General features: G+C 40.8%; 1 protein-coding gene across 1 annotated transcript in view; it reads left to right on the top strand.

The window, feature by feature from the left end:
* GABRG3 (gamma-aminobutyric acid type A receptor subunit gamma3) overlaps positions 1-24,904 on the top strand; it is a 449,483-nt gene that overhangs the window by 385,143 nt on the left and 39,436 nt on the right. Inside the window, exons 4-5 of the mRNA XM_060095102.1 lie at positions 9,163-9,383; positions 11,362-11,444. Coding sequence (XP_059951085.1) covers positions 9,163-9,383; positions 11,362-11,444 — 304 coding nt within the window. The remainder of the gene's footprint in view (positions 1-9,162; positions 9,384-11,361; positions 11,445-24,904) is intronic.

Below are 24,904 nucleotides of genomic sequence, written 5' to 3'. Positions count from 1 at the left end.
TCTTCAGACATCTTTGTGATGGGCTCCTGCTTGTTTGGAAAGAACCAGGAACATGGATTTTTCCCTTAGAATGAGTGAACACACAAGGACCTAGACTTCAACAGTGTGGATGAAGCAAAAATAAGGTTCTCTGTTGCCTCCTACCTTGCAGAGGTGGGAGGACAAGAAGATTTGCTATCCAAAGTGGGCACATCGGCTGGAGCAGAGAAGGAATGGGGTCCTGGGAGACTGCTGTGTCTCAGGGGCTGGGTGTGACCTGGTCTGCTCAGAAGGTTATGCTCAGCAGGTATCCTGGGGCACGTTGGTCAGGCAGTGCTTTTCGGCCACCCTGGAGAGGGGAGGGAGAGCAGGGCCCTTTCTCTATTTGGGAACCCACTAGATTCCCTTGGAATGGACACTCACTGAAAGGGCACAGGTATTTTGAGGCTGAGCCCCCAGACAAAAGTCACCACCTCATACTTAAAAGTACACAGCAGGCAGGCAGCACATCACTCTTCTATGTGGTGAGTGGCAGAAGCTCCCAGCCCAGACTACAGAATTATAGTCATGTTTAAACTGGCAGCTTTATAAATAAGGCCTTGGATCTTTGCTAATTGGTGGTACTCTCTGGTGGTCAAGAAAGTGCTCTTAAATGATACTGCTTTCTCGGTGTGGGGAGGGAGTATTAGTGCTATAGACAAGGATCGAGGGTCCACGTGACAGTGCTATGTGCTCAACATGTAGACAACTGAGAGCTATTCCAATGAAAGAAACAAGGCATCCACATCACAAGAAGCAAGTAATGAGTAATACTATGAAGAGGTGCAGGCTACAACCGAATGTGTAATGCTAAGGAGCCATGCCTCAGGGAGTTGGGAGATGGGAGGACTGAGAGACGAGATGAGGGTCTCCTGGTTTGGGAACAGCATGGGTGGAACGGGGAGGATGAAGGTGTATGCAGAGTGTCTTGTCACATAGGGAACAGATGGCTGTGGTAAGAGGTGTGTTTACAAAGAATCAGATGGTCAGCTTGGGTTATAAAGAAAAGAGCCCTAAGTATCATGCAAAGGAGTTTAAACTCAATTCTTAGAGTAACCATTGTATGCTTTTGAGTAGCAATGGTAGTTGAAGAATATAACATCCAATGGAGTGCTTTATTCTGAAAGACAAGTTTAATCTGAAAGCAGTAAATATGTAGCTGAATTCCAGAAGAAGGACAGCTATTCAAGAGAGGGAATGTTGAAAAGGGAACAGGCGGATGTGGAAAATGTCCACAGGGTGTAAGAGGGGAGCCTGCTTCCCGATGGGTGCCCTTTCCGCCCCTCTCATGCCCCTGCTGGTCCTCCATCCATTTCCCAACTCTCCTCTGCACTGCTCCCATCACAAGGGGCTGACTCCAAATCCTGCCTTTCCAGGTCCCTGGTCACCTGGCTTCCTGCTGGGTTCAACCAACCTGAGGCACTTGGGAGATGACAGAAGAGAGGGAGATTTCCCTCCTATTCTCTTGACTGTTAGCATCATATCCAGCAGCAGCTGTGTCTTCTCCATATCCTTGTTCATCCTGGATTGGGTCCACCTGACATCCACAAGCGAATCCTGGCCCAGATCCACAAACACCATGTGGTGCATTGGTTCTTCCCAATTTGTATCATGCTTGCAAAATTTAAGCCTCAGAGCTCTTCCCTTGCAGAAGCTCCTTCCCAGGCCCCAGGGAAGGTCATAGCAGTGTGTGAAATTTGCAAATGCAAGGCATTTTAAATAATATTGCTATTTCTTCCTCCTCTGATTCCCCCATTACAAGTTTCTCTTGTTGGGTGCATGTAATTGTGGACCCTAAGGGGAGGTGGGGCTGGGGAAGCTTTCAAGCTGTGGTTTAATGGGTTAGGGTTCCTCGCAACTTCCATATACTATGATGTTCATGGGATGAGCAAGACGCAAGCTCTATCCCAGAGTGATTATTTCTCAAGGTCCAGGACTCCCGAAGTATGGGTGGCTTGGAGGAAAATCCTAGAGCCCAAGTTCAAAGGTAGAATCCCCAAACTTTATATAAAAGAATCTTGAGGCTTTTCTCCATTTAGCAGAGGCCCAAATATGCACATGATATTTCCAATAATGAATTCTGAGTTGAAGTAAACTTTTAAAAATCTGTTAATAATAAAACATTTTGTTTCATTATACCAGAAGAAGTAATAATTTTTATTCTCTCTCTCTAAAAAACTAACATCATAAAACATTGCCATAGAAAGGGGTGACCAAAGAGCAAGCAGGCAAAAGACATAGGACTTGTGTGATGAAAGTTGGCCAGTTAGCAAATAAAAATAAAATCTATTTTTCCCAGGTTTTGTGATTTTGTGATTCCCAGGCAGTTGCAATTTTTGAGTATTTTTTTCTCATTCAAAATAAATGTATATATTTTATTTAATATTATATTTATATTTATATATCCTTTTCTTTAAAAGGGCCCTAGGTTACATTAGTATCAGGTGACAAATTCTGGACCTGCTCAGGAGGGCACCATGTTTCCCTGTTGCATCTTGAGGTTACCTGGTTTTCTGATGCTCTTACGTGTGATCCTTGTAACAAATACTTTTCACAACCCACTCTCCCTGGATTGGTGTCACTCCTCTCAGCTTTGATACAGTCCTCCCAGAAGGATACACCCATCACCTGTCCACTTTCTGCCCAGTGGTTCCAGGACCAGATAGGAGGCCTGGTCCCTGCAGAGCCCCCTGAACCACCCGGGTGGGCCTCTCTGGTTTCCTGGAGGCTGCCCTCATATTGTCTGGGTACCAGGTGAAGCATCACACTCTCTCCACATGCTGTAGGCCCAAGCTCCTGCAGACAAGAATATTGCATCTGTCTTTATATAAACCTAGCCTTATGCCCAGCACAGAGTAGAGCTTACATGTTGGAGTGGGTGATTGGCTTCCAAAGACTGGAGGAGCCTGGGGCTGGTGGGAAGGATGTTCAGAGAACTCAGGGATGTAAAGCCTTGTTTCCTATGATGAACTTGAAGAAGTAACACCAAAAATATATATTTGTTATTCTTCCATACCTGATAATGAAGAAATAAAAATCATTTTATTCTAATCATCATTACATATTATACATTTTTAACTGAGGCATTTGAACAAAGTCTAATCGGCATGGGCCTGTAATTTCCATTTTACAAAGAAATCTGCCAGTGACTTCCAATGCTAAAGGATTTGTCTGTCACGTTCCAGGCGATGTCCTGACGTGCTGGGATGGAGGGAGAGCGCCTGTGCCCCGGAGTGTGTGTATCCTGTATCCTCCTGTCTCCAAGTCCCTGTCCTTTATTTATCTATTGTCTTTCCATATGGCCCTTTTCTTTGGTAAAAGAAAGGAGAAAAGCATTAGAAAATAACTTTCTAGTGTTTTAGAAATTACAGAGAGATAGCATGAAGAATCATAATTTTCTTCTGTTTTGTTAAAATGCTCCACATGCTGCTGGCCTATTTAGTAATCATTGAGCACTCCAATTATTAAAACAAATTATCAGCATAGGCTGTCCACAAGCATGAAGGTTTAAGTTGGGGATGTTGCACAATTTTCACCTGTTGCATTTATTAGTATTTCAGACACATTAATTTCACAGCTATTTATGAATTATATAAAATGTTGTTTTAGATAGACATTGTAAGAATGAATTTTTTTCCTCTGCAGGAAAGATGATTAATGCAGTTACAAAGGAAGTTTATGAGAGCCATAAAAATATTACTTTGTGGGTGGGAAGTGTTTCTCCAACATTTAGTCAAATGTAGACACAATAAAACATCCACACAAGGCACCATGCGCACCATCCACATTCTGCCCTCTTGAGCTGGAGTTTTATTCTCACTTCAGAATAAAGTGAGAATCCCTCCAAACCCTGCAGACCCTTCCTCAGGGCATCATGGTGTGATCCCTTTCCTTACAGAAAAATAGTTCCCCTACAGAGAAATTACTTCAGCACTGAAAAGCTAATTCCAGGCAGGGATGTGGAAATATAAAATGTTAGAGGTGGAAGTGTTCTTATATTTAATCTAACCCAACTCTCCCATTTTACAGAGGAAGAATCAAAGGCCAAGGAATGTGAATAATCTCACACTATTTGTAAACAGTGCAAAAGTGGAGTGGAGGATGCCCACACCGGGGTTCGTTCTTCACCGCCTGGTCGTGGTTCCCATATCTGGCAACTAGATTGCAGCTGTTGCAGCTGCTTTAACTCACATCCAGGGAGGCAGATTTTTAAAAAAATTTGTTGACATATAGTTGATTGGCAATGTTGTTAGTTTCAGATGTACAGTAAAGTGATTCGGCTACATATATATGTGTATATATATGTATGTATATGTATATATATGTTTTTACCTTCTCTTCCATTATGGGTTATTACAAGATACTGAGTATAATATCCTGTGTTATAAAATAGGTCCTTGTTGTTTATCTATTTTTTGTATAGTAGTGCGTGTACGTTAATCTCAACCTCTTAATTTATCCCTCCCCCACCCATGCTTGGGCAACCATAAATTTGTTTACTATGTCTATGAGATTGTTCTGCTTTGTAAATAAGTTCATTTGTATCCTTTTATGGAGTCCACATATAACTGATATGATATGATATTGGTGTCTTTCTGGCTTATTTCACTTAGTGTGATCATTTCTAGGTCAATCCATGTACTGCAAATGGCACTATTTCATTCTTTTCTATGGCTGAGTAATATTCCAGTGTGTGTGTGAGTGTGTGTGTGTGTGTGTGTATACATACATCACATCTTCACCTGTCACTGGATGTTTATTTCCATGTCTTGTCTATTGTAAATAGTGCTGCAGTGAACACTGGGGTGCATGTATCTTTTTGAATTATGGCTTTCTCCAGATACATGCCCAGGAGTGGGATTGCTGGATCAAATGGTAGTTCTATTTTTATTTTTAATGAATCTCCATACTGCTCTCCATCGTGGCTGTACCAATTTACATACCCACCAACAGTGTAGGAGGATTCCCTTTTCTCCTGGGAAGAAGGGTTTGACTATATAGTTTGGCACAATTGGTACTTAGCAGCTGTATGACTTGATGAAAGTTACTTAACCTCTCAGGCCTAGTTTTACACCCTAGCAGAAAATCATTATTTTCTCTGTCTCAATAGTCAGTGCCTGGTGGGTACAAAAGCATCTGTGCCTCATGGGAGTGACTTTAGGTGATGTTGCCTAGCTTGCTATATGATTTACCCTTCTCAGATCTGCATTTTAAAACGTACTGTGAAGAGACATAAATGGGGATGGAAAGCAGAGAAGATAAGTAGGGAAAGGGCGTAAAGAGGAGGACTATTTGGTCATCAGGAGACTTTTTGATTTGTCATTTTTAAACAATAAAAAGACCCACTTGGAAATTTTTACTTGGAGTCCTTTGGTAACTTTGGCAAAATTATTGAAGTTTTCTGAGTTTCAATATCCCTGATATAATATAGGGATTTAAAAAAATCTAGTTGGTTTTAGATTCTCTCCAAAATACATTTGGGGCCTTTACAGAGAACAGTCTTTATTGGCTATCATTGCCCACATGATTGGTGGGCCTTGGCCGTGTTGAGGAGAACATCTTTATCCTTCTCTCCTTATTCCTTTACCCAATAACCCAGTGTTAAAGGGAAAAAGGAAGTAATCCGTATGGGTACCTGTATGTGCCGTACCGGCTATTCTCATAGCCTGAATTTTACTTAAAGTTTTGAGTGTGTTCTCATGTTCTCTGTGCAAATATAGTCTATTTCATAGTCAGCAATCATCATTGTTTGGCTAAAATCTTGCCATCAAGGAGGTGAGGGGTCTGCTCCCCTGCTCCATTTGGCTGAATCTGTACCACAGCATTGTTCCTTTTTCTCAGGAGTGTCTTTGACCTTCCTGCTTCTTGTGTTCAGGGCCCTGGCAAGGGAGGCATCTATCTGCCCAGCTCACTCCTGTACCTCACTGAGGTCTTGTTCTACGTCACCTTCTCAGTGAGGACCGCAGCCCCCGCCCCTGCAAACCACTCTCTCTACCTTTTGTGCCTATAATACATGTCTGGTGTGAATCATCTGGACATTGATCATGTGGGCACAGTCTCTCAGGGCCGAAAAAGGGAGCATGTGAATCTATCATGTTCCCACAAGGAGGGATGCTGCAATACTTGGTGAATAGTACCAATGACCACCATGATCTGTCTTTAGCTGCCAAATGTTTTGTCTGTTTCTCCCTCATCAGGACAGACACCCTCCTCCCTTCTTCATTTGAGGTAACTTCAAAGGTCCACCCAGTCCCATCCCCAACGTCATGGTTACCTGTAAGTGTACGTCTTCACATCAAGTTTGCACATGGCTTTCCTTGATCCACCGACTTCTAAACTGAGAAGAAAAGCTATCTAACCCACCCCCACATATACAGTATAGCTACAAGGATGAAGAAAGGCCAGGATAATCACAATCAACCCACTGGTTTGCAACAATTCTTATACCCCAGTGAGCAGATCCTGAGTGGGTTCTCTTCCCTGGGAAGAGTGTCTTTTTTTTTTTGCGGTATGCGGGCTTCTCACTGTTGTGGCCTCTCCCGTTGCGGAGCACAGGCTCCGGACATGCAGGCTCAGTGGCCATGGCCCACACGCCCAGCCGCTCCGCGGCATGTGGGATCTTCCCGGACCGGGGCATGAACCCGTGTCCCCTGCATCGGCAGGCAGACTCTCAACCACTGCGCCACCAGGGAAGCCCAAGAGAGTGTCTTTGATTAAGCTTTAACTCTGCTCCCAGAGTTGGACTCCCAAGTACTCTTCCTCTTGCCTCTTGACTCCATTGTCTGGGAGTTTTCCTTTTTCATTCACCGTTCTAGCCACAGGAAAGTTAACATTGGAGAATAAGCCTCCTTTGAGGTCCAATCAGCTTTCCAGGCCACAATCTACCCATTACAGAAAGAAATGCAAGAGTACATCTAAGTCTCATATAGTCACAGACATTTTTTCCTGACTTGAGGTTCCTTTGGCAGTAGAACTCTCTCAAAACCTAGCCAGCCTCTTACATGATAGGCCAGTTTAACTGTTGCATAGGTCTTGTGTTAACACGATTCCAAGATCCATGATATGCCTTTGTTTTTAATGCCGCTGCCTCTACCCAACCCTTTGCTTTCACTCTCACCTTTACTTTTTCTCTTAAATTAAGTACAAACACCTTGGTCCCATCAGTCTTCAGTGGAAGAGTCATATATTAGTCGCTGGTCTTTGGAGCCATATTTGCACAAAGATTTTGGATCATGACAACTTAACCCATTTAGAGATTTTTAGCAATGGGTCTGATGATTATTTCTGCAAAGGTGAGTTTCAGTAGGCTTTTAACCATCAAAGCATTTCTTGAGTCTTTGATTTACTGATAGGGTGAGAAGCATTTACTTGTTCCATTCCTACAAGAATCAGTGTTTGTTTTATCTTTCTTTTCTCTTTTGTCAACTAAAGAAAAACACACAACCTAAAAGTTGCAAGTTATCATTTGGAGATCTTACTGAGGACTTAAGCCTGGGAGAAAGCCTCTCAGATAGCTGTGAGAAGCTGAGAGTTAACTCTGAAGAGTTAAGGGAGAAGCCAGGATACATAGATTTTTCCTGGGAAAAAATGTAGTCAAACATCAAAAGATCACTGCTAATTACAAAGAACAGATACTTCAAGTTAATGATTTTATTGCTTTTCTATGTATAGGAATTTGTAGGAACTAGGTTCATTGACATTTTTCCTTAGATATGCATTTAGATAGATATCTAGGGCCAGTTTCCAAAGCACAAAATACTTCCTGTTTTTCTCCATCCTGAATTCCCCTCAGGGCACACCACTGCAGGGGCTGATGGCTTGGTCCTGGTAGAACTGGAATTTGGGGCAACATTCTTTGCTTACTGGAATGGCAGGTAACAGTCCCTGTTCATAATTTCATAACTACTTTCAAACCAGCCAATTATCCTCTGAGATAATTTCTTTCTTGTGTTAACTTACCAAGAATAGTCAATAGCAGTCAATACATCAGACATGTCATGTTTTTTCACCTTAATTGTCTGTTTAAGGTCTGTTTTCCCTCACTGGACTATAAGCCCCGTGAAGGCAGGGGCTTTTCCTGTTGGCACAGCTCTGGGCCTTCAATGGTTTTCAGGGCCTGCCATAGTCAGTGCAACAGAGAGATGATGAATGAGGGGATAAGTTAATAAAAGGCTGGATTTGGTATGTTGAATTACCTGTGTCAAAAAGGTTCTTTAAACCCGAAACTCAATAAAAAGGATACATATGGTATTTGTTGAAAATTACTGAACTCTGTAAAAGTAATTTATTTATAATATCTAATATGTAAAGAAACTATGAAAGATATTAAAATCACTAACAATCTGCCTCTAGATCCTCCTTACTATGGACCTAAAGCTAATCCTTTAAACTGTGATTATGGAAGGAGCCTCTGAGTTGGTCCAGACTCAAGACATTTCTCTATGTCTCACAGTGATGTCAGCCCCATCCTGTATCTAAATGCTGTAAATACTGGGGTTGCTTCCAGTTACAGAAGTAATTTGAATGCCATGGGCCCTCTTTTTAGAATCAGAATTCGGCTTGGGTGTCTATCGGCTCTTTTTTTGTCATTGATTATTTTTTTACTTTTGATTTGCGTTGTGTTGAGAAGGCTCTTGAGTGAAAATGATAATTATTATTATATGAGCTAATACTTTCTGGATCATTTGTTTTATGCCAGGCACTAGAGCTTTTTATTTAACTATTTATTTCCTTCCATATGACTCCTTTAGGAGGTAGGCACTACTATACTACCCATTTTACAAATTAGAGAATGGTAGATTTTGCTACCTGCTAGAGCTTGGACTTAGGAATATAGGAGGGTCTGCATCTATGTTCTGAATTGTATTCTACTACCTCTTGGCCTCTCACCACACTCTATGTGTTTATTACAATTTATTATTTACAGAACATTTTCACGTATTTATCACACTGCTGACAAATAATATGTTACCTTTACTGAATGTCCATCATGTTGATCCAGGCACAGTGTTAGGCACTAACAGAAAGGGATGTGGGCAGGTGAGGATGCAGACATAAGGAGAACCATACTCCTGAGAAAGAAAACAAAGCCCGCAGAAAATTCACTAATAGAAATGTCTTGCACCTCCTTTTGCTCTGTTTCAGGAATACCAAATTGATATATTTTTTGCCCAGACCTGGACCGACAGTCGCCTTCGGTTCAACAGCACAATGAAAATACTTACTCTGAACAGCAACATGGTGGGGTTAATATGGATTCCAGATACGATATTCCGCAATTCCAAAACTGCAGAGGCCCATTGGATCACCACCCCCAATCAGCTCCTCCGAATTTGGAATGATGGGAAAATCCTTTACACTTTAAGGTGAGATGCTACTTATGGTCTGATATTGGGGACTTTAATTTAGGTCATTGTAGAAATGGAACCCTATTTTTCATTGCTATGTTCTATCACTTTTCATATTCCTGTGTGTAAAAATAAAGACATACAAATGATCTGCAATGAATATAAACTCCTTCCTTCATCAGAATCCATTTCTGCTGTAAGTGGGCTGTGGAAATTATCTTTAATATGTTTAACCCAAAGGACCATTCAGCTAAGAAAATAAAGATGTCTTGGTGTACTAATTGACAAATGTAATTATAGCCAAATTTGAGACCACAAGAACAAGAGCACAGAGGGTGTTCCCTAAGGCATCCTTAATGGAAATGACAGCTACCTTGTAATGAGTCCTCCTGGGGGCCAGGCTGTCCCCACAGAAACCCAGCAAAGTAAGAGGGGCTGTGTTTGAAAGATGTGAATAGAACTGCCTGCCTAAACTCTCCACTGGGAACTACTGTTACCCGGGTTTGAGCCTGGGTCTGTATCTCTCAATAGTCTCTCTGCTAGGGTGAGCTGAGTCTAACTGAACACATGGCTGCAACATACCATAGAATGCCCTGCACCTAAGCCAGTCTTTCTGCTCACCCAGCGTTGAGATCAAGGACAGTGGCATCTGGACCCTGTTCTCCCAGAGTCTGAACCTTCTCCAGAGCACTGGACTGAGTGCCTTGTGCTGATTATCTCTCTCTCACTGGCTTTGCTGCTTTACAGCTGCTTCCTGCACCTCCTGTCCTATTTCTGACACAGCCTCTCCTCATTCTGCTCCTCCTGCCTTAGGATTTCCCCATCACTTTACCCACTTTCCACTTTCCTGCTGACTTAGCTCATCCATTCCTAAGACTATAAAAGCCATATCCACGCTGAGGATTCATTCCCTCATTCATTTCCAACCCCAAACTTCCCTTCTGGGCACCAGATTCTAGGGGCCACCTGCCTGTGTGTATCTCCTCCTGAAAGCCTAAAAGTCATTTTGATTCAGCATGCTGCAGGGGAATGTCATTTCTCTATACCTCTGACCATGCCCCTGTGTCCTCCTGGCTCAGTGAATACCACAGCCAGCCCCTGAACACAACCCCCTCCTCCCACATCCAGTATCAGGAGCTTTTAATTGCAAGTGATTTGTGGCCATAAGGAGAAATCTGTAATTCATAAGGTAGACATGTATTTGTATCACAGATAAAGGCACAGATTAATATCAAAATAAGCAGAAGATTGAAGAATTTTAAAGTTTCATGGAAATAATAATGTTGGGAGCTTGGGGACAGCAACAACAATAAAAGCCACAACAGGGAACTCTGCTGATGAGTTAGTTACATTTGGAGAACAGGAGTTTGTAATAGCTATTTCCTCATCAATTCTTAAAGGAATATAAATGAGACTCTGAAATGAAGGTGAGCTTCAACAAACCAGAATAGAGACATAGCCAGTCCTGTGATCCTTTATAGAAACTCTGACCCAAGGAATATCTGCTTTGAAAAGATGCAATACACACATTTAGTGCAGCCACCACCTGCCTAGTTAAGTAAGGGAGTTGGTCAAATATGAAATCTTCCCTACAAGTGGATGAACTTGACATACATATTTAGGCAAATATACCATTTTCAAAATGAAGGAAGGATTTAATTCAGTCAGATTAAAAACAAGGACATATGAAAACAAGGACATATTGTTTTGATTTGTTTCCTCTCTTACTTGGCTTATATTTCTAGACACAGTCAGGAATTTTACTAATGGAAACTTCTTCTGCTTCTGATAGTTAAAAGTAAAACAAAGTAACACAATACAAAAAACCCCAAATGGTATACTGAATGGATGGTACCCCTGCTAAGAGTGAGCTCTATGTGGCCACCCTAGGCCCCTGCTCCCCACATGGTAGTAACGTGACCACCCCGGCCTTGCTTAGGGCCTTTGCTGGATTGTCGCTGGCTGGCCACAAGAGTGATGCTTGGCTCCCCCACAGGCTCACCATAAATGCAGAATGCCAGCTACAGCTGCACAACTTCCCCATGGATGAGCACTCCTGCCCGCTGATATTCTCCAGCTGTGAGTACTGACTTGGGATATGACTTCTCTGTAAATGATTGTCTAGCCTATGCTGATTTCTAACAAAGAGTCACATGATTGATTATAGCATCACTATACAACCAGAGAAAATGGATAATGGTTTTGGTCTGGGCCACCTGGGTATATTCACTCTAGATGTTGTTACATAGGACCCATGTTACAAAATAAGTAACTTTGATAAATCCTTGAACAACTTAACCATTTTGTTGTAATATTAAAGAACTCAGAAATTGATGAACAGTTGACTTACTAAAGACCTTATGCTAATAAGCTGTGCATATTAATTGGACATATACAGAATTCATTTGCAATAATTTTACACTTAATATCATCTTCAAGTCCAGTGGTTTGTCTTCAAAATAAAAAGATAAAGTTTTTTACTTAAATATATTTATATTTGTTTCATTACACTATAATAGGATGTAATTTTTCATAGTATTTTATTTTCCAATATTTTACATAGGATTGATACTAGAGCTAACAAGTAATCATTTACAAATTCTTAAAAACTATATCTAATGCTAAGTACAAGGCTACAAACAAAAGGAAATCTCAAATTTATTTGCTTATAAAGTTTTAAAGTAAAGGTCAGTATGGAAATATATCTGTAGAATTTATGATGGTTCATTTAAATTATATTGACCACAACTACTTAAGTATGACTCATAAGAATTTAACCAACTTCCTTGATTATCTTTAAAATTGCATATGGGGCATGACAAAAAATGTGATGAAGTTTCAGGCAGAAGGTTTTGTGGCTTTCTTCACTATACATTAGAGTGAAAAGACAAAAATGAAATAATGGATAAACACATTTTAGAGTTCTTTTTAAATTCAGAAAAAGACAAGATAGAAAGCAAAATTTCACCTAGGGACAAATTTAACCAAGGAGGTTAAAGACCTGTATACCGAAAACTAAACCATGTTAATGAAAGAACTTGAAGAAAACAGAAATAAATGGAAAAATATTCTATGCTCATGTATTGGAAGAATCAATATTTTTAAAATTTCCATACTACCCAAAGCAATCTACAGAATCAATGCAATCCTTATCAAAATTCCATTGGCATTTTTCAAGAAATAAATAATCCTAATATTTGTACAAAACCACACACACACACACACACAAACTTGAATAACCAAAGCCATCTTGAGAAAGAAAAAAGTTGGAAGTGTCACAGTCCCTGACTTGAAACTATACTACAAAGCTAGAGTCACCAAAACAGTGTGGCACTAGCATAAAAACAGACATATGGATCAGTGGAAAAGAATAGAGAACCCAGAAATAAATCCACATATATGTGGTCAATTAATTTACCACAAAGGAGACAAGTATATGTACAATGAAGAAAGGACAGCCTCTTCAATAGATGTTGTTGGGAAAACAGGCCAGTCACATGCAAGAGGATTCAATTCAACCACTCTCTTGCACCATACACAAAAATTAACTTAAAATAGATTAAAAACTTGAACATAAGACCTGAAACCATAAAACTCCTAGAAGAAAACATAGGCAGTAAGCTCCTTGACATAGGTCTTTGTGATGACTTGTTTAATCTAACACCAGCAAAAGCAACAAAAGCAAAAATAAACAAATGTGATGGACTGGAACTGAAGCTGCAATATCTCCAAGGTCTGCATGTAGAAGAAAAAAGTGAATGGAGGTGGAATTTGCTCTTTGCTTGAGGTAGGATGTGCCTGCTCTCAGATATCAAGCAACTATATGCCAATAAAATGAACACTATTGAAGAAATGGAAAAATTCTTAGAAAAGCACAACCTTCCGAGACTGAACCAGGAAGAAATAGAAAATACAAACAGGCAAATCACAGGCACTGAAATTGAGACTGTGATTAAAGATCTTCACACAAACATAAGCCCAGGACCAGATGGCTTCACAGGCGAATTCTATCAATCGATCAGTGAAGCATTGCATTTTCCTTTTCTCCACTGATTTCCCACATTGAAGGGGCATTTACTCCTCCCCTTCTGCCATTTATGGACCTAGCCAACAATCAAACCAATTACAATATGTGTTATCATTCATTCTTGTAAAGGATTTCAGCTATTAAAGCTCTGACTTAGACATAAATGAAAGGAGTTGAACAACCTAAGTTTCAGATGAGAGAAAACGGAGAGGGGGCCAACATGGCTGCTATGGTGACTGAAAATCTAGCCAGAAGACTGACCACATGGGCTGGCCCGATGGTCAGCCTGTGTTCTGGAGTTTTTCTGTTTGGGCGCATGGCTGTGGGATCTGATGGGTACATGTATTGGGTCTAAATTACCAAAATGAACCTTCCTTTAGAAGAGCAAGGAACTGTTTGTACCAAAAAAGAGAGGAGTAGTGGCAGAGAATGGTCACTACCTAAGCACAGGTACCTTGGTGTGGGCACATAGTTGTGTATGAAAAACATGTTCAGAGTAACCTCAGGAAACATTTAAAGAACTAGATTTCTGTCATTACATTAAGTTTGTATTCTGTCATTACTTTAAGTTTGTGGTTTTATACATTTCAAGAGAAAAACTAAATAGACTAATTGCTTCTAATTAAAGGGATCTACTGTTGTCTCTAGTATTCAGTTTGTGTGGCATTCACATGGCTCAATTATATGCAGGCACCATGTGGATGTGCCTTTTTGGGTATTGATATGATCTCCTAGGGCACCTATATATGATCACCTAGGGTACCTCTATAAGTCCTGAGACAGCCACAGTTTGCATCTGAGTAATAATGAGAACTATGATGTTGCCTGGACAACAGGTTGTCTGGGAGGAAGACATGTTCCTCTACCCTTCCAACTTCTTCTGGCTGGTCTAAGAATTCAAATGGCATGAGACAGATTAGCAGGAGAAAATCAAACAAAGTTTAATAGCATGTGTGCATGGGTAAGACCCAGCGAAACTGAGTAACTCCCAGCGAAACTGAGTAACTCCCCCAAAGGCTGAAATCTTCACCTTAATTCAGCTAAGAACAAAAGAGGATGTTGGGGATAGAGGTTTGGGACTTCAAAGGGAAGGGAGGCAATTCAGATGAAGATGGAAAAGCAAATGTTTGGTAAATAAATGTTTGCTGGGCCAGCAGAGACAATGGAACACAGAGTGGACTCTGGTCTCAGAGAATTTCCCCACCAGGATAGCCCATATTCTTTGCAGACACCTCCGTAATCACTCTGTTCTTGTAAGAGACTCCCTATCTAAATTCTCCAGGCAGTTACAGTTACAGGGAAGATCATTGTTTCTTCCTGAGAGTTTTAGGACTTGATTGCTTTCAGTTTAAAATAATTCAAATGCCAGAGACATTTTGGGGTGGCAAGTTTTGCTACCCTACAAAGTACTTCAATCACAGGAGGGAAAAGTGTTTGTTCTTGGAGGATATAGATGGTGTGGGACCTTGTGATGTGGCTGTCAATGGAGATACTGTCCAAGTATCATTGGAGAGGCCTGGCTTAGCTAAGAGAAAGGTGCACACACATTCCTGCTCTGAGTAGATGAACGTGCAGTTCTACACTGATAATGAGAATGGTTTCCTTAGAAGTTCCCAGACAGCAGTGGAGGGGAGGAGAGTATGGCCTTTTCCAGAACTATTTTTTTGTCAGCTTTCCTAGAGTATGATTGGCTTAGAAAAAATTGTAAAAAAAAAGACCTTCTTGGGCTTCCCTGGTGGCGCAGTGGTTGAGAGTCCGCCTGCCAATGCAGGGGACACGGGTTCGTGTCCCGGTCCGGGAAGATCCCACATGCCGCGGGGCGGCTGGGCCCGTGAGCCATGGCCGCTGAGCCTGCGCGTCCGGAGCCTGTGCTCCGCAACGGGAGAGGCCACAACAGTGAGAGGCCCGCGTACAGAAAAAAAAAAAAAAAGACCTTCTTTATCACTTGGCTACACCATGATCTTGTAGCACATTTACAGACTATTTACCAATCTCCTCGAAGGTAACCATAATATAGTAATGCAAGTAGCATGAAATATGATATGCAATATTGCTACAAATTTCATATACATTATCACATTTTTTGCCTTTTTATTTTGAAATAATTTCAGGATTACAGGAAAATTGCAAGAATAGGAAAAATAACGTTTGATACTCTTCACTTACATTCCCCAAATGTTGAAGTTTTACTACATTGACTTAATTATTCTCTCTTTTTCTATAAACACAGACAAGTTTTTGTTTTGTTTTGCAAAGCCATTTGAGATCTAGTTACAGGTATATGGTTTTTTTACCCTTAAATAAGTTCAAATGCATTTCCTAAAAACCGAGATATACTTTTATATAATCAGAGTACATTTATAATAATCAGGGCATTGCATTGATACAATACTACTATCTAATATACAAACCTTGTTTAAATTTCAGCAGTTTGCCTAATAATGATATTTATAGCTAAAGAACACACACACACACACACACACTAACCCTCCCTCCTCCCAGTTCAAGACACAGTCTATGATAACAAGCTGTATTTTCCTTTTTTGTCATTTTATTCTCCTTTAATCTGGGCCAGTTATTCAGCCTGCTTAAGACAGTGGCATTACTGTAACAGGTAGAGAAGTCATTTTGCAGAATCTCCATCCATTGGGGTCTGTGTGCTTTCTTTGTGGTTAAAGTTGTTATGCATTTGGGCAGGTGCACCACAAAGGAAGCGTTGGTAATGGGTCCCCTGTCCCTAACTAGTTAGGTTCATTTTGATTACTTTTTAAGACAGTTCACCAGATTTCCTTGCTATAAAGCTATTTTTCTCTCCATAATTAATTATTCCTATGCGGGCTGTCTGCAACACATTTCTGTGAGGATGGAATTCTTATTCATTAAAAATATAAAATCAGAAGCTCAGAAGCTGTGTAACTTGTCCAAGTCATATATTCTGTTGGTAGTGCAGAAACAGGTCTCATGACAAATTACACTATGAAAGAAGGCATAAAAAGAAGGAAAAATGTTGTATTTTTGTATTGATACGGTAATAACAGGATTTGAGATTTTGTAGGCCTAAATGCAAGAAGGCTCCCCTTGAAGGCACTTTTAGTAGTATCAGAAAATAGGAAGAGAAAAGGGAAACAGATGCATTTAATGACCACCTTTCCTTCTGCCAGTCCCTGGAAAGTAGGACGTAAAACTCGTTTCAGGTTTAGGTATCAGAGACGAAACACAACCATAGAAACACTATAATGAGATATAAATTATTTTTACAGCTAAAATAGAAGGCACACAGTCCTTTAAAATTCGGAGATGACAGAGGAGGAAGAGCCATCAGACTCATGGGCTGCAGAAGATGCTGTGGCTGTGGATCCAAGGTTATGTGACAGGTTCATGCAGCCAGCTGGGCTATAGCTGTGCCTAGAGTCTATGATTTCTGACTTCCCACTCCATGCCATTTTCCTGCTTCATATGTAGAAAAATCTTCAGAGCAAGATAAATTTGTAGCCCTTAAAATTCCAGGGTGAGAAATAAAAAAGAAAAAGGAATTCCCTAGCTTTGTTTTGTAGGACTGATCTAACTTTCTTAATATGGCATCATTCTCACTGAGTGTCGTGTGTTGGGGACAAGTCTTCGACTTGTGAATTTATGCCACCTGGGGTATAAAGCCATCTTGTTCTGCCTTAGCTGGCTGCCTTGGGGTAAAGGCTCAGTCTTTCCAGGTTCTTCTCCCAGCCCTGTTCTCCAGGCTAAGGTGTATCTGTGCACATCCTGATCCTCACACAGGTCCTGTGGCAAAAGGTCTCTGTAGCAATACAAGGCTCCTCCTGCATCTACTTTTTACCTGCCCGGCTGCTAAAACCTGCAATCTGCTCTCTGCCAGAATATAAACTGGCACCCATATCCTCACTAACTTGACCTTCCCTGTTTCTGTGCATCTCACATCTCTGTAAATCCACACCTACAGCTACCATTCATGCATGGAGAGGGGTAGAGAGAAAGAGAGGGAGAGAGAGAGAGAAGTTGGGCAAGACAGGGTGTAAAGAATGAACGGAGGGAGGGAAAGAGAGACAAACAGACAGGCAGAAAGAGAGAGAAAGAGGGAGAAAGAGACAGAATTGAAGCTGTACTTGTAAAAAACCTTTAAAATGCTTCAAATATAGTGGCAGTTTTTGTAAATATTATGGCAAAATTGAATCATTTTATACACAACGTATGTGGCAACTTTTCTAAACTGTAGGAGATTTGTTAATTATTTAAATTTTAGTCAACGAATCATGCATTAATTGCAATACCTACTCTATGCCATGCTTTTCTCACTGATTAACCTTCATGGTTTGCCCTACTTTTCCTTTTGTTTACCCAGGAAAAGGATTCCAGGTGTAGGATAAGCAGAATCAGACCCATGTAATAAGGAAAGTTTTCACAGAAGAAGTAGAAAGAGGTCAGGGAAAATGCAGGTCCTTCTCTTAGATATCTCTGTCTATCCGTTTTCTGAGCATGCTGTCATTTGTCTTCCCTTCCTTGCATCTGGGTACTTCTAGGTTGGGAACCCTACCACCTTGTGAAACCCTGCCATGGCCAGAAATGGGATGGCTCACTCAGCTTTAAGTCTTAAAGAGAAGAACACTTTCTTTTCTTCTTTTAGCTCTTTCCACAGTTGCTTGAGTTCAAAACTCAGTGGCTAAGACTATACTGTGAGTTTCAAGGAACAGAGACCAGGACAAACACTTTGGTCTAGGTTGTAAACTCTTTCCTAGGGCTTACCACCAGGAAACCTGATGGAGCTGTGAGGGCCAAATACATGGACAAATACACACACACACACACACACACACACACACACACAATTATGCTAAGATAGTAGGTCTAAAACGTTGGCATATGTTAGGTCTAGAAATGAAGAATAAGAAAAAGGACATGGGAGTGACCTCATACTGGAAAACACATGTATCAATAACAATAATAGTAATCACGTGATGTGCATCATGTCACTGACACTGTCCTGGGGTCGCTGCCCTCATGCTGTACCACAGTGTCTCATTTACCACTCACAGCACATATGTTATCAATTCTGTTATCAATACTCCAATTTTACAGGATGCCAAGGCAAACATGTAGGCTGTAACTCAGGATGTACAGTTACTCACCGCAGGTCATAGGGGGTTCAACTCAGGCGCACTCTGAAACTGACACATACCCTCTCAGTTACTGAAAATGGAGAATAGAAACACTGGAGAAGGACATATACATCTGCTTAGGAGTCTGAGAGACTGAGTAGTAGAGACACTGAATAAATGGTTACTTGAAGGTTATGGGAGGTGTGGATGAAGAATGCTGCCTCTCGTTTCAGTAAACAAAGGATATTGTAGCCATCAAGCCAGCAGCCCCAGTGGTGGGGCTGAGGGGATTCAGGAGGGAGAAAAACAGGATAGGATACTAGCCCTAGATAGTTAAGGTGCATGTCAAAGGAATGATTTCAATAAGTCCAGACTGTTTCATCTACCCCTACATAGAAAAGTGCTGAGCTCAATAACTTGAGATATCTGATTTTTCTTTAATTAACATTAATCTTCTGATGTTCCGACCAGCTGTTTTTGTGTGTCTGTTTGTTTGTTTTCCAAAACTTCTATATAATCCTGCTTCCTTCCGTACCTCTTCTGGGCAGTCCCTCAGAGCTATGTGAGAGGCTGCCACCTGGTCTTAAGTCCTCAGTTTGCTGTATAAACATTATTCTCAACTTTTATGTTGTGCATTTTTTTCAGTCAACAGAGGAAAGGTAGTAGGGGAAAGGAAGGGAAAGAGGGACATTGCCAAGCCAGCACGATGGAAAGGCTTGATATTTGGTGAACTAAGATCTCTACTGATGAAGTGCAAAGTTGAAAGAGCCCAACATCTAGAAATGATCTTGAATAGGTATGCAATGTTCAGATAATAAATTATTTACGTTTTCTAAGACTTGTCTTTAATTCACCTTTTTTCTTTCATTATTTTGACAGGTTTAATGTTTGCTATCCCCTATAGCATTTTCGAATTTTAATTGTATTTTACCTTACTTTTGCATAAAACTAAAAGTGAACTGAAAAACTTAACTTTATATTGATGATTCAAAGGATTTCTAAATTTTACAAAGCCTCAGAGGTCATTGTATCTCACATCAGGCAGCATTAAACTAGATGTGCAGAGTACCAATTAGCAGAAAATTCTAGATAACCCAAGTGTGTTTAGCAAGGTAACTTAATGGTAATAGTGAAATTGCAGAAATGTGTCTCGGAAGGCTCTGAGAAGCTCAGGTTCTTTACGGTTCAGTGCAGAAAGAATTCAGCCAGAGGCAAAGTGATAGATTAGAAGTGATTTATTAGAACAAGATGAAAGTAAGTGGGCAAGGGATTACCACCCCAAGAGCTTAGTGGGCTACAGTTTTATAGTCAAAGGAAAAGTGGAGAAGGGAGGGACGTGTACTCTTCATTCCTAAATAGACATCAAGCTTCCATCATCAGCTCCTCCTCCATGTCAGGCAGGGGAGTTTTCTTGTCCCTACATGGTCAAGCTGGGATTGCCATGGCACAATGACAATGAGCAAAAAGATGGTAACATATACTAAAATATAGTAAATCATCTCAGGTTTCAGTATAATGTCACCTTTTCCTTATATTTTTGTTTTTAATATGTGCAGAAAAACATGTCGTAGGAGTCATTAAATTACTGAAATCACTGGGCAGGATGTGTGTCTCATTTCACCATTGTTTTATTGTTTTGGGTCATGTCTCATAATTCTGTTTCATGGTTTTTTTGCAAAGCAAGCCTGCTTGGTTTTGTAGTTAAGCAAACCTACTTTCTTGAGTGATCATTAACTTATAGGAGTCTCCCATATTTTTTCTTTTACTTATGGTCCCTTGGAGGGCTTACCTATTTAAACACCTACTTTGTCCCTTTACTCTGTTGCTATCAAAAGAATACAAGAACAAGGAGATACCACAGACCAGGTGTCATTTATAAGACCTTTCAATTACTTGGTATTAGAAACATACCTAGGAAAATTGCCTGACCCCAAAGCTCTGTTGGGAATGATGGTGGAACAAACCTGTAGACATTGCAAGTATACAGCTGCCTCAACACAAAATGATTCAGCTATTCAACTGCATAAGATTCTAAGAGTATCTTCAGTGTTTGAGCGTAGATCCTCCAGCTGTGAAGTTATGGTGCATAAGAAAACCTTTCAGATGTGGGTATTGACAAAGTTTCCCCAGTCCTCTTAAGTCAGGTGGAGGCCAAGGGTAAGGTGTTCCCTCTGCCTCCTTACTCTTCAGATATGCATGTGAGGCCCATCATGGAAGCATAATAGTATCCATTGCATGCTGACTGCATCCTCCTTCAGCACATCCCTACCAACAAAAACTTCAGTTCTTTTTAAAAAAAAAGCCATTCTTTAAAAAACTAACCTTTAATGGAAGTCAGCAGCGGAATGTATTGAAAACAGCATGCTTAAGTTGAACTAAACAGTGGAATAGTCACTTATCATCTGAGGTCTTCAGATTCCACATCTGTTAAATAAAATATCTACCTGGGTGATCTTGCATCATCTTTCAGTTCTGACAACCATGAGAATTGCATTAGGCATTTAGCAGAATATAGATAGACTCTAAGGAGATCAATGCAATGTAGAGGCCTCCAGGAAAGATTAGCTAACCAGATGGCCAGCTAACCACTTATGCTGCTCAAACAATAGCCTGGAGAAAACAGTTTGCAGCTTTTTCTTGCTTTGTTTTTACAATCAACATCAGGTGATCTAAAGTGACCAATATCTACCTGTTTGAATAATCTCCAGATTACTTGACCAAGTGTTTCTCTCACTCCACTTGAGATCTTAGCAGCAGAGTCTGGGGCCACACATTGTGCTTTGTCCAGCAGACTTCAGGCATTCTGATGTTGACCTGTTTTTGCCCTTGAAATCTCAGGAGTCCACCTCAGAGGAGGACCAGGCACCTCCTGCTTCGTTAGCTGCTTGTTTAAGAAGTTTCATGGTCTTTTCCTCATCAGTTACATTTCAATGACACAAGCCACCGTGAATTTTAATTTTGCCATAGGAATGCCAAAATGAAGCAGCCACTCTGGCGCATTACTCTCTTGTTATATTTGATATAGCAAACATCGGGTTTCTCATGCATGGAAGTTTTACCAGAGCCTACTGGAAAAATATTAGCTGTTATTCCAGCAGTGGCCAAAAATTTGTGCATGGATTTCATGTATGTTAGCAACATCAAACACTTGTCAATGGTTCTGCACTGCATAGCTCTGACACTGCTTTCCTGTGTTCTTTCTCAATCAGGAGGTCAAGCTAATGGGAAAAAAACCCTAAAAACATACCAGCACAGTTTTGTCTTCTGTTGAGTTTTGATCTGACACATGTGCTCATTTGTCTGTGTAACTACATGATTGCCCCATATTAACTAGCTTATATGACCAGTGCACCAAGTTCCATTGTCTAAAACTTCTAATAAAATTAGGAACAGAGAACATTTTGTGAGAAAAGATATGCTCTTCAGATCATATGCTTTGAACATATTAACCCAAGGGCTAGATAAACCATAAACCATTGATAGAATATGTAAACATTTTTCTGCATGTTCTTTTACTCAATGAACATTTTTGAAATGTTTTACAAATATGTCTGCAATTACCAGTTAAGAATTAAACACTAATGTCTTTTAGCCTTGGTAGGAAGGTTCAAATAATTTTATGGAGGAAATTCCAGTTAATTTTCTACAAAGGGGAGAGAATTTATAAAGAGGAATTTGCTCTGTCAGAAGGAAAATCTGACCCTATTATTAGTTTTTATTTTTTCCGTTGCAGTTTGTGGTAATGATGTTGGTGATAGATAATAATCCAAATCACAATACAAGAGCACCCTTTCCAGTTAACAAATGATTTTCAATGATTAGGTGCTGGAGGAAAGTTGCAAATGCAATTTGTTTCTATGAATTTTGTTTTTTTTGTTTATATCCAATAAGCCTGTGTATATCTGAGAAAAAAGATAAATAATATGAATAGAAAAAGATGATCTGTTTTCGAAAATCTTGGGTCCATAAAACGAATTATAATGAATTTTCATCCCATGAATATTAATATTTTACTTCCACATATTTTACAAAAAGCAAATAATGCTAAACATATATCTAACAACAATAGAACGTAAGTGTGATGGGGAAGATGCAGTTTATTGTTAATATGCTTTGATTGGTTAAGAGCAAAAGAATATTCCAGATCACTTTTTAGACAGCAAAAAACTAAACAGCAGAGAGACTTTCAAGATGGCAGAGGAGTAAGACAAGGACATCACCTTCCTCCCCACAGATACATCAAAAATACATCCACGTGTGGAACAACTCTTACAGAACACCTACTGAATGCTGGCAGAAGACCTCAGACTTCCCAAAAGGCAAGAAACTCCCCACGTACCTGGGTAGGACAAAAGAAAAAACAGAGACAAAACTATAGGGACAGGACCTGCACCTGGGAAAGGGAGCTGTGAAGGAGGAAAAGCTTCCACACACTAGGAAGTCCCTTCAGTGACAGACGGGGGGTGTGGGTGGGAGAAAGCTTCAGAGCCATTGAGGAAAGCATAGCAACACGGGTGCAGAGGGAAAGCAGATTCCCACACTAAGGATCTGTGCCAACCAGAAATCCCCAGCCCGAGAGCCTTGTCTGCTCACCCGCTGGGATGGCTGGGGCTGGAAGCTGAGGCTCTGGCTTTGGAGGTCAGATCGCAGGGAGAGGACTGGGTTTGGCTGCGTGAACACAGCCTGGAGGGGGCTAGGATGCCACAGCTAGCTGGGAGGGAGTCTGGGAAAAAGTCTGGAACTGCCTAAGAGTCAAGAGACAATTGTTTTGGGATGCGCAAGGAAAAGGGATTCAGAACACCACCTAAACAAGCTCCAGAGACAGGTGCAAGCCACGGCTATCAGTGTGAACACCAGAGATGGGCATGAAACAATAAGGCTGCTGCTGCAGCCACCAAGAAGCCTGTGTGCAAGCACAGGTCACTATCCACACCTCCCCTCCTGGGAGCCTACCACACGACACACTGAGCTTTCCCATCAGCTTCTCCTGAGGCCTATCGGCCCTTTGACCTTTGCTTCTTCTAACTTTGGTTTCTCTGTACCTTATTCCCTTCAGACTTTCTCTGTTGCTTATTATATTCTTTTTCTCTTAAACTGAACAATAAGGAATAAATGGTTCAACATAGTCTCTGCAAGTAGCCCAGAGTTATCTGTACTTACAAGGGACATTAACAAATCCCTGTCACTAAGGGACAGAACGTCCAGGTGTGTCCTTGTAAGCAAGGTAGCAAAACAAGTAGAAGAGTTATTTAGAATTTCAATAATTCCGATGTAGCCAGATTATGAACAGTATATGGACAACTTTGTATAGTCCATTTACACAAAAGGGTGTTTCCATTCTTCTTTGCACTAAAGGCAAAAAATGTAGCTTTAAGGTAAGAAGAGATGGTTGTCACATTTTGTCCCCATATCACACCTGCCTGACAAAAGAGGGATTTTGATCACTGGTGTTTATAATTGCAATATGTCAGGTTGCTTTTCTGGCAAAACAGATTGGAATTTGCTAACAAAACTTTATAGGATAGGCTTGAAGTACAAAGTTTCCTTGACGTTTTAAAAACACTCCAAGTCATACATTTAAAGTGATTGATTTTTTAAAAATTCTGGTAGAAAAATTATTTTCCAGTTAACTTAAATACCAGGGTGTTGCTCTTCTGGATATAACAACAGCCAAGGCTGCCAAGAATATCAAGTGTGGTCTTCTGCCCTTGCAAACTTTCATTTATGAAAAATAAGTATAATATGCTATTTCAAGGCATTACTTCTATAGAAGGTAGACACATCCCTGTAAGTCTCTTCTCTGTTAGAATATTCTTTCTCTCAAATATTTTCTTTTATCTGAATAACTTTTCAGGTAAATTACTCAGGTAAATTGAAAAGACAAGATTTTTTAAAAATTTAAAGTAAGAAAAATCTGCCTAAAAAAGACAGAAAAAAGAAAATATGCTATTAAAAGTAGTGCTAGACTTCCGGGTAAGATGGCGGAAGAGTAAGACGCGGAGATCACCTTCCTCCCCACAGATACACCAGAAATACAGCTACACGTGGAACAACTCCTACAGAACACCTACTGAACGCTGGCAGAAGACCCCAGACCTCCCAAAAGGCAAGAAACTCCCCACATACCTGGGTAGGGCAAAGCGGAGAGATTCCCGCACAGAGGAGCAGTGCCGAGCAGCACACACCAGCCCGAGGGGCTTGTCTGCTCCCCCGCCGGGGCGGGCGGCGCTGGAGCTGAGGCTCGGGCTTCGGTCAGAGCGCAGCGAGAGGACTGAGGCTGGCGGCGAGAACTCAGCCTGAAGGGGGCTAATGTGGCACAGCTAGCCGGGAGGGAGTCCGGGAAAACTCTGGAGCTGCCGAAGAGGCAGGAGACTTTTTCTTCCCTCTTGGTTTCCTGGTGCGCGAGG

Source organism: Mesoplodon densirostris, chromosome 4 (assembly GCF_025265405.1).
Source record: "Mesoplodon densirostris isolate mMesDen1 chromosome 4, mMesDen1 primary haplotype, whole genome shotgun sequence".
Classification (NCBI taxonomy): Eukaryota; Metazoa; Chordata; class Mammalia; order Artiodactyla; family Ziphiidae; genus Mesoplodon; species Mesoplodon densirostris.
Note: the sequence above shows the minus strand (reverse complement) of the source record. Positions and strands in the feature narration are given on the sequence as shown.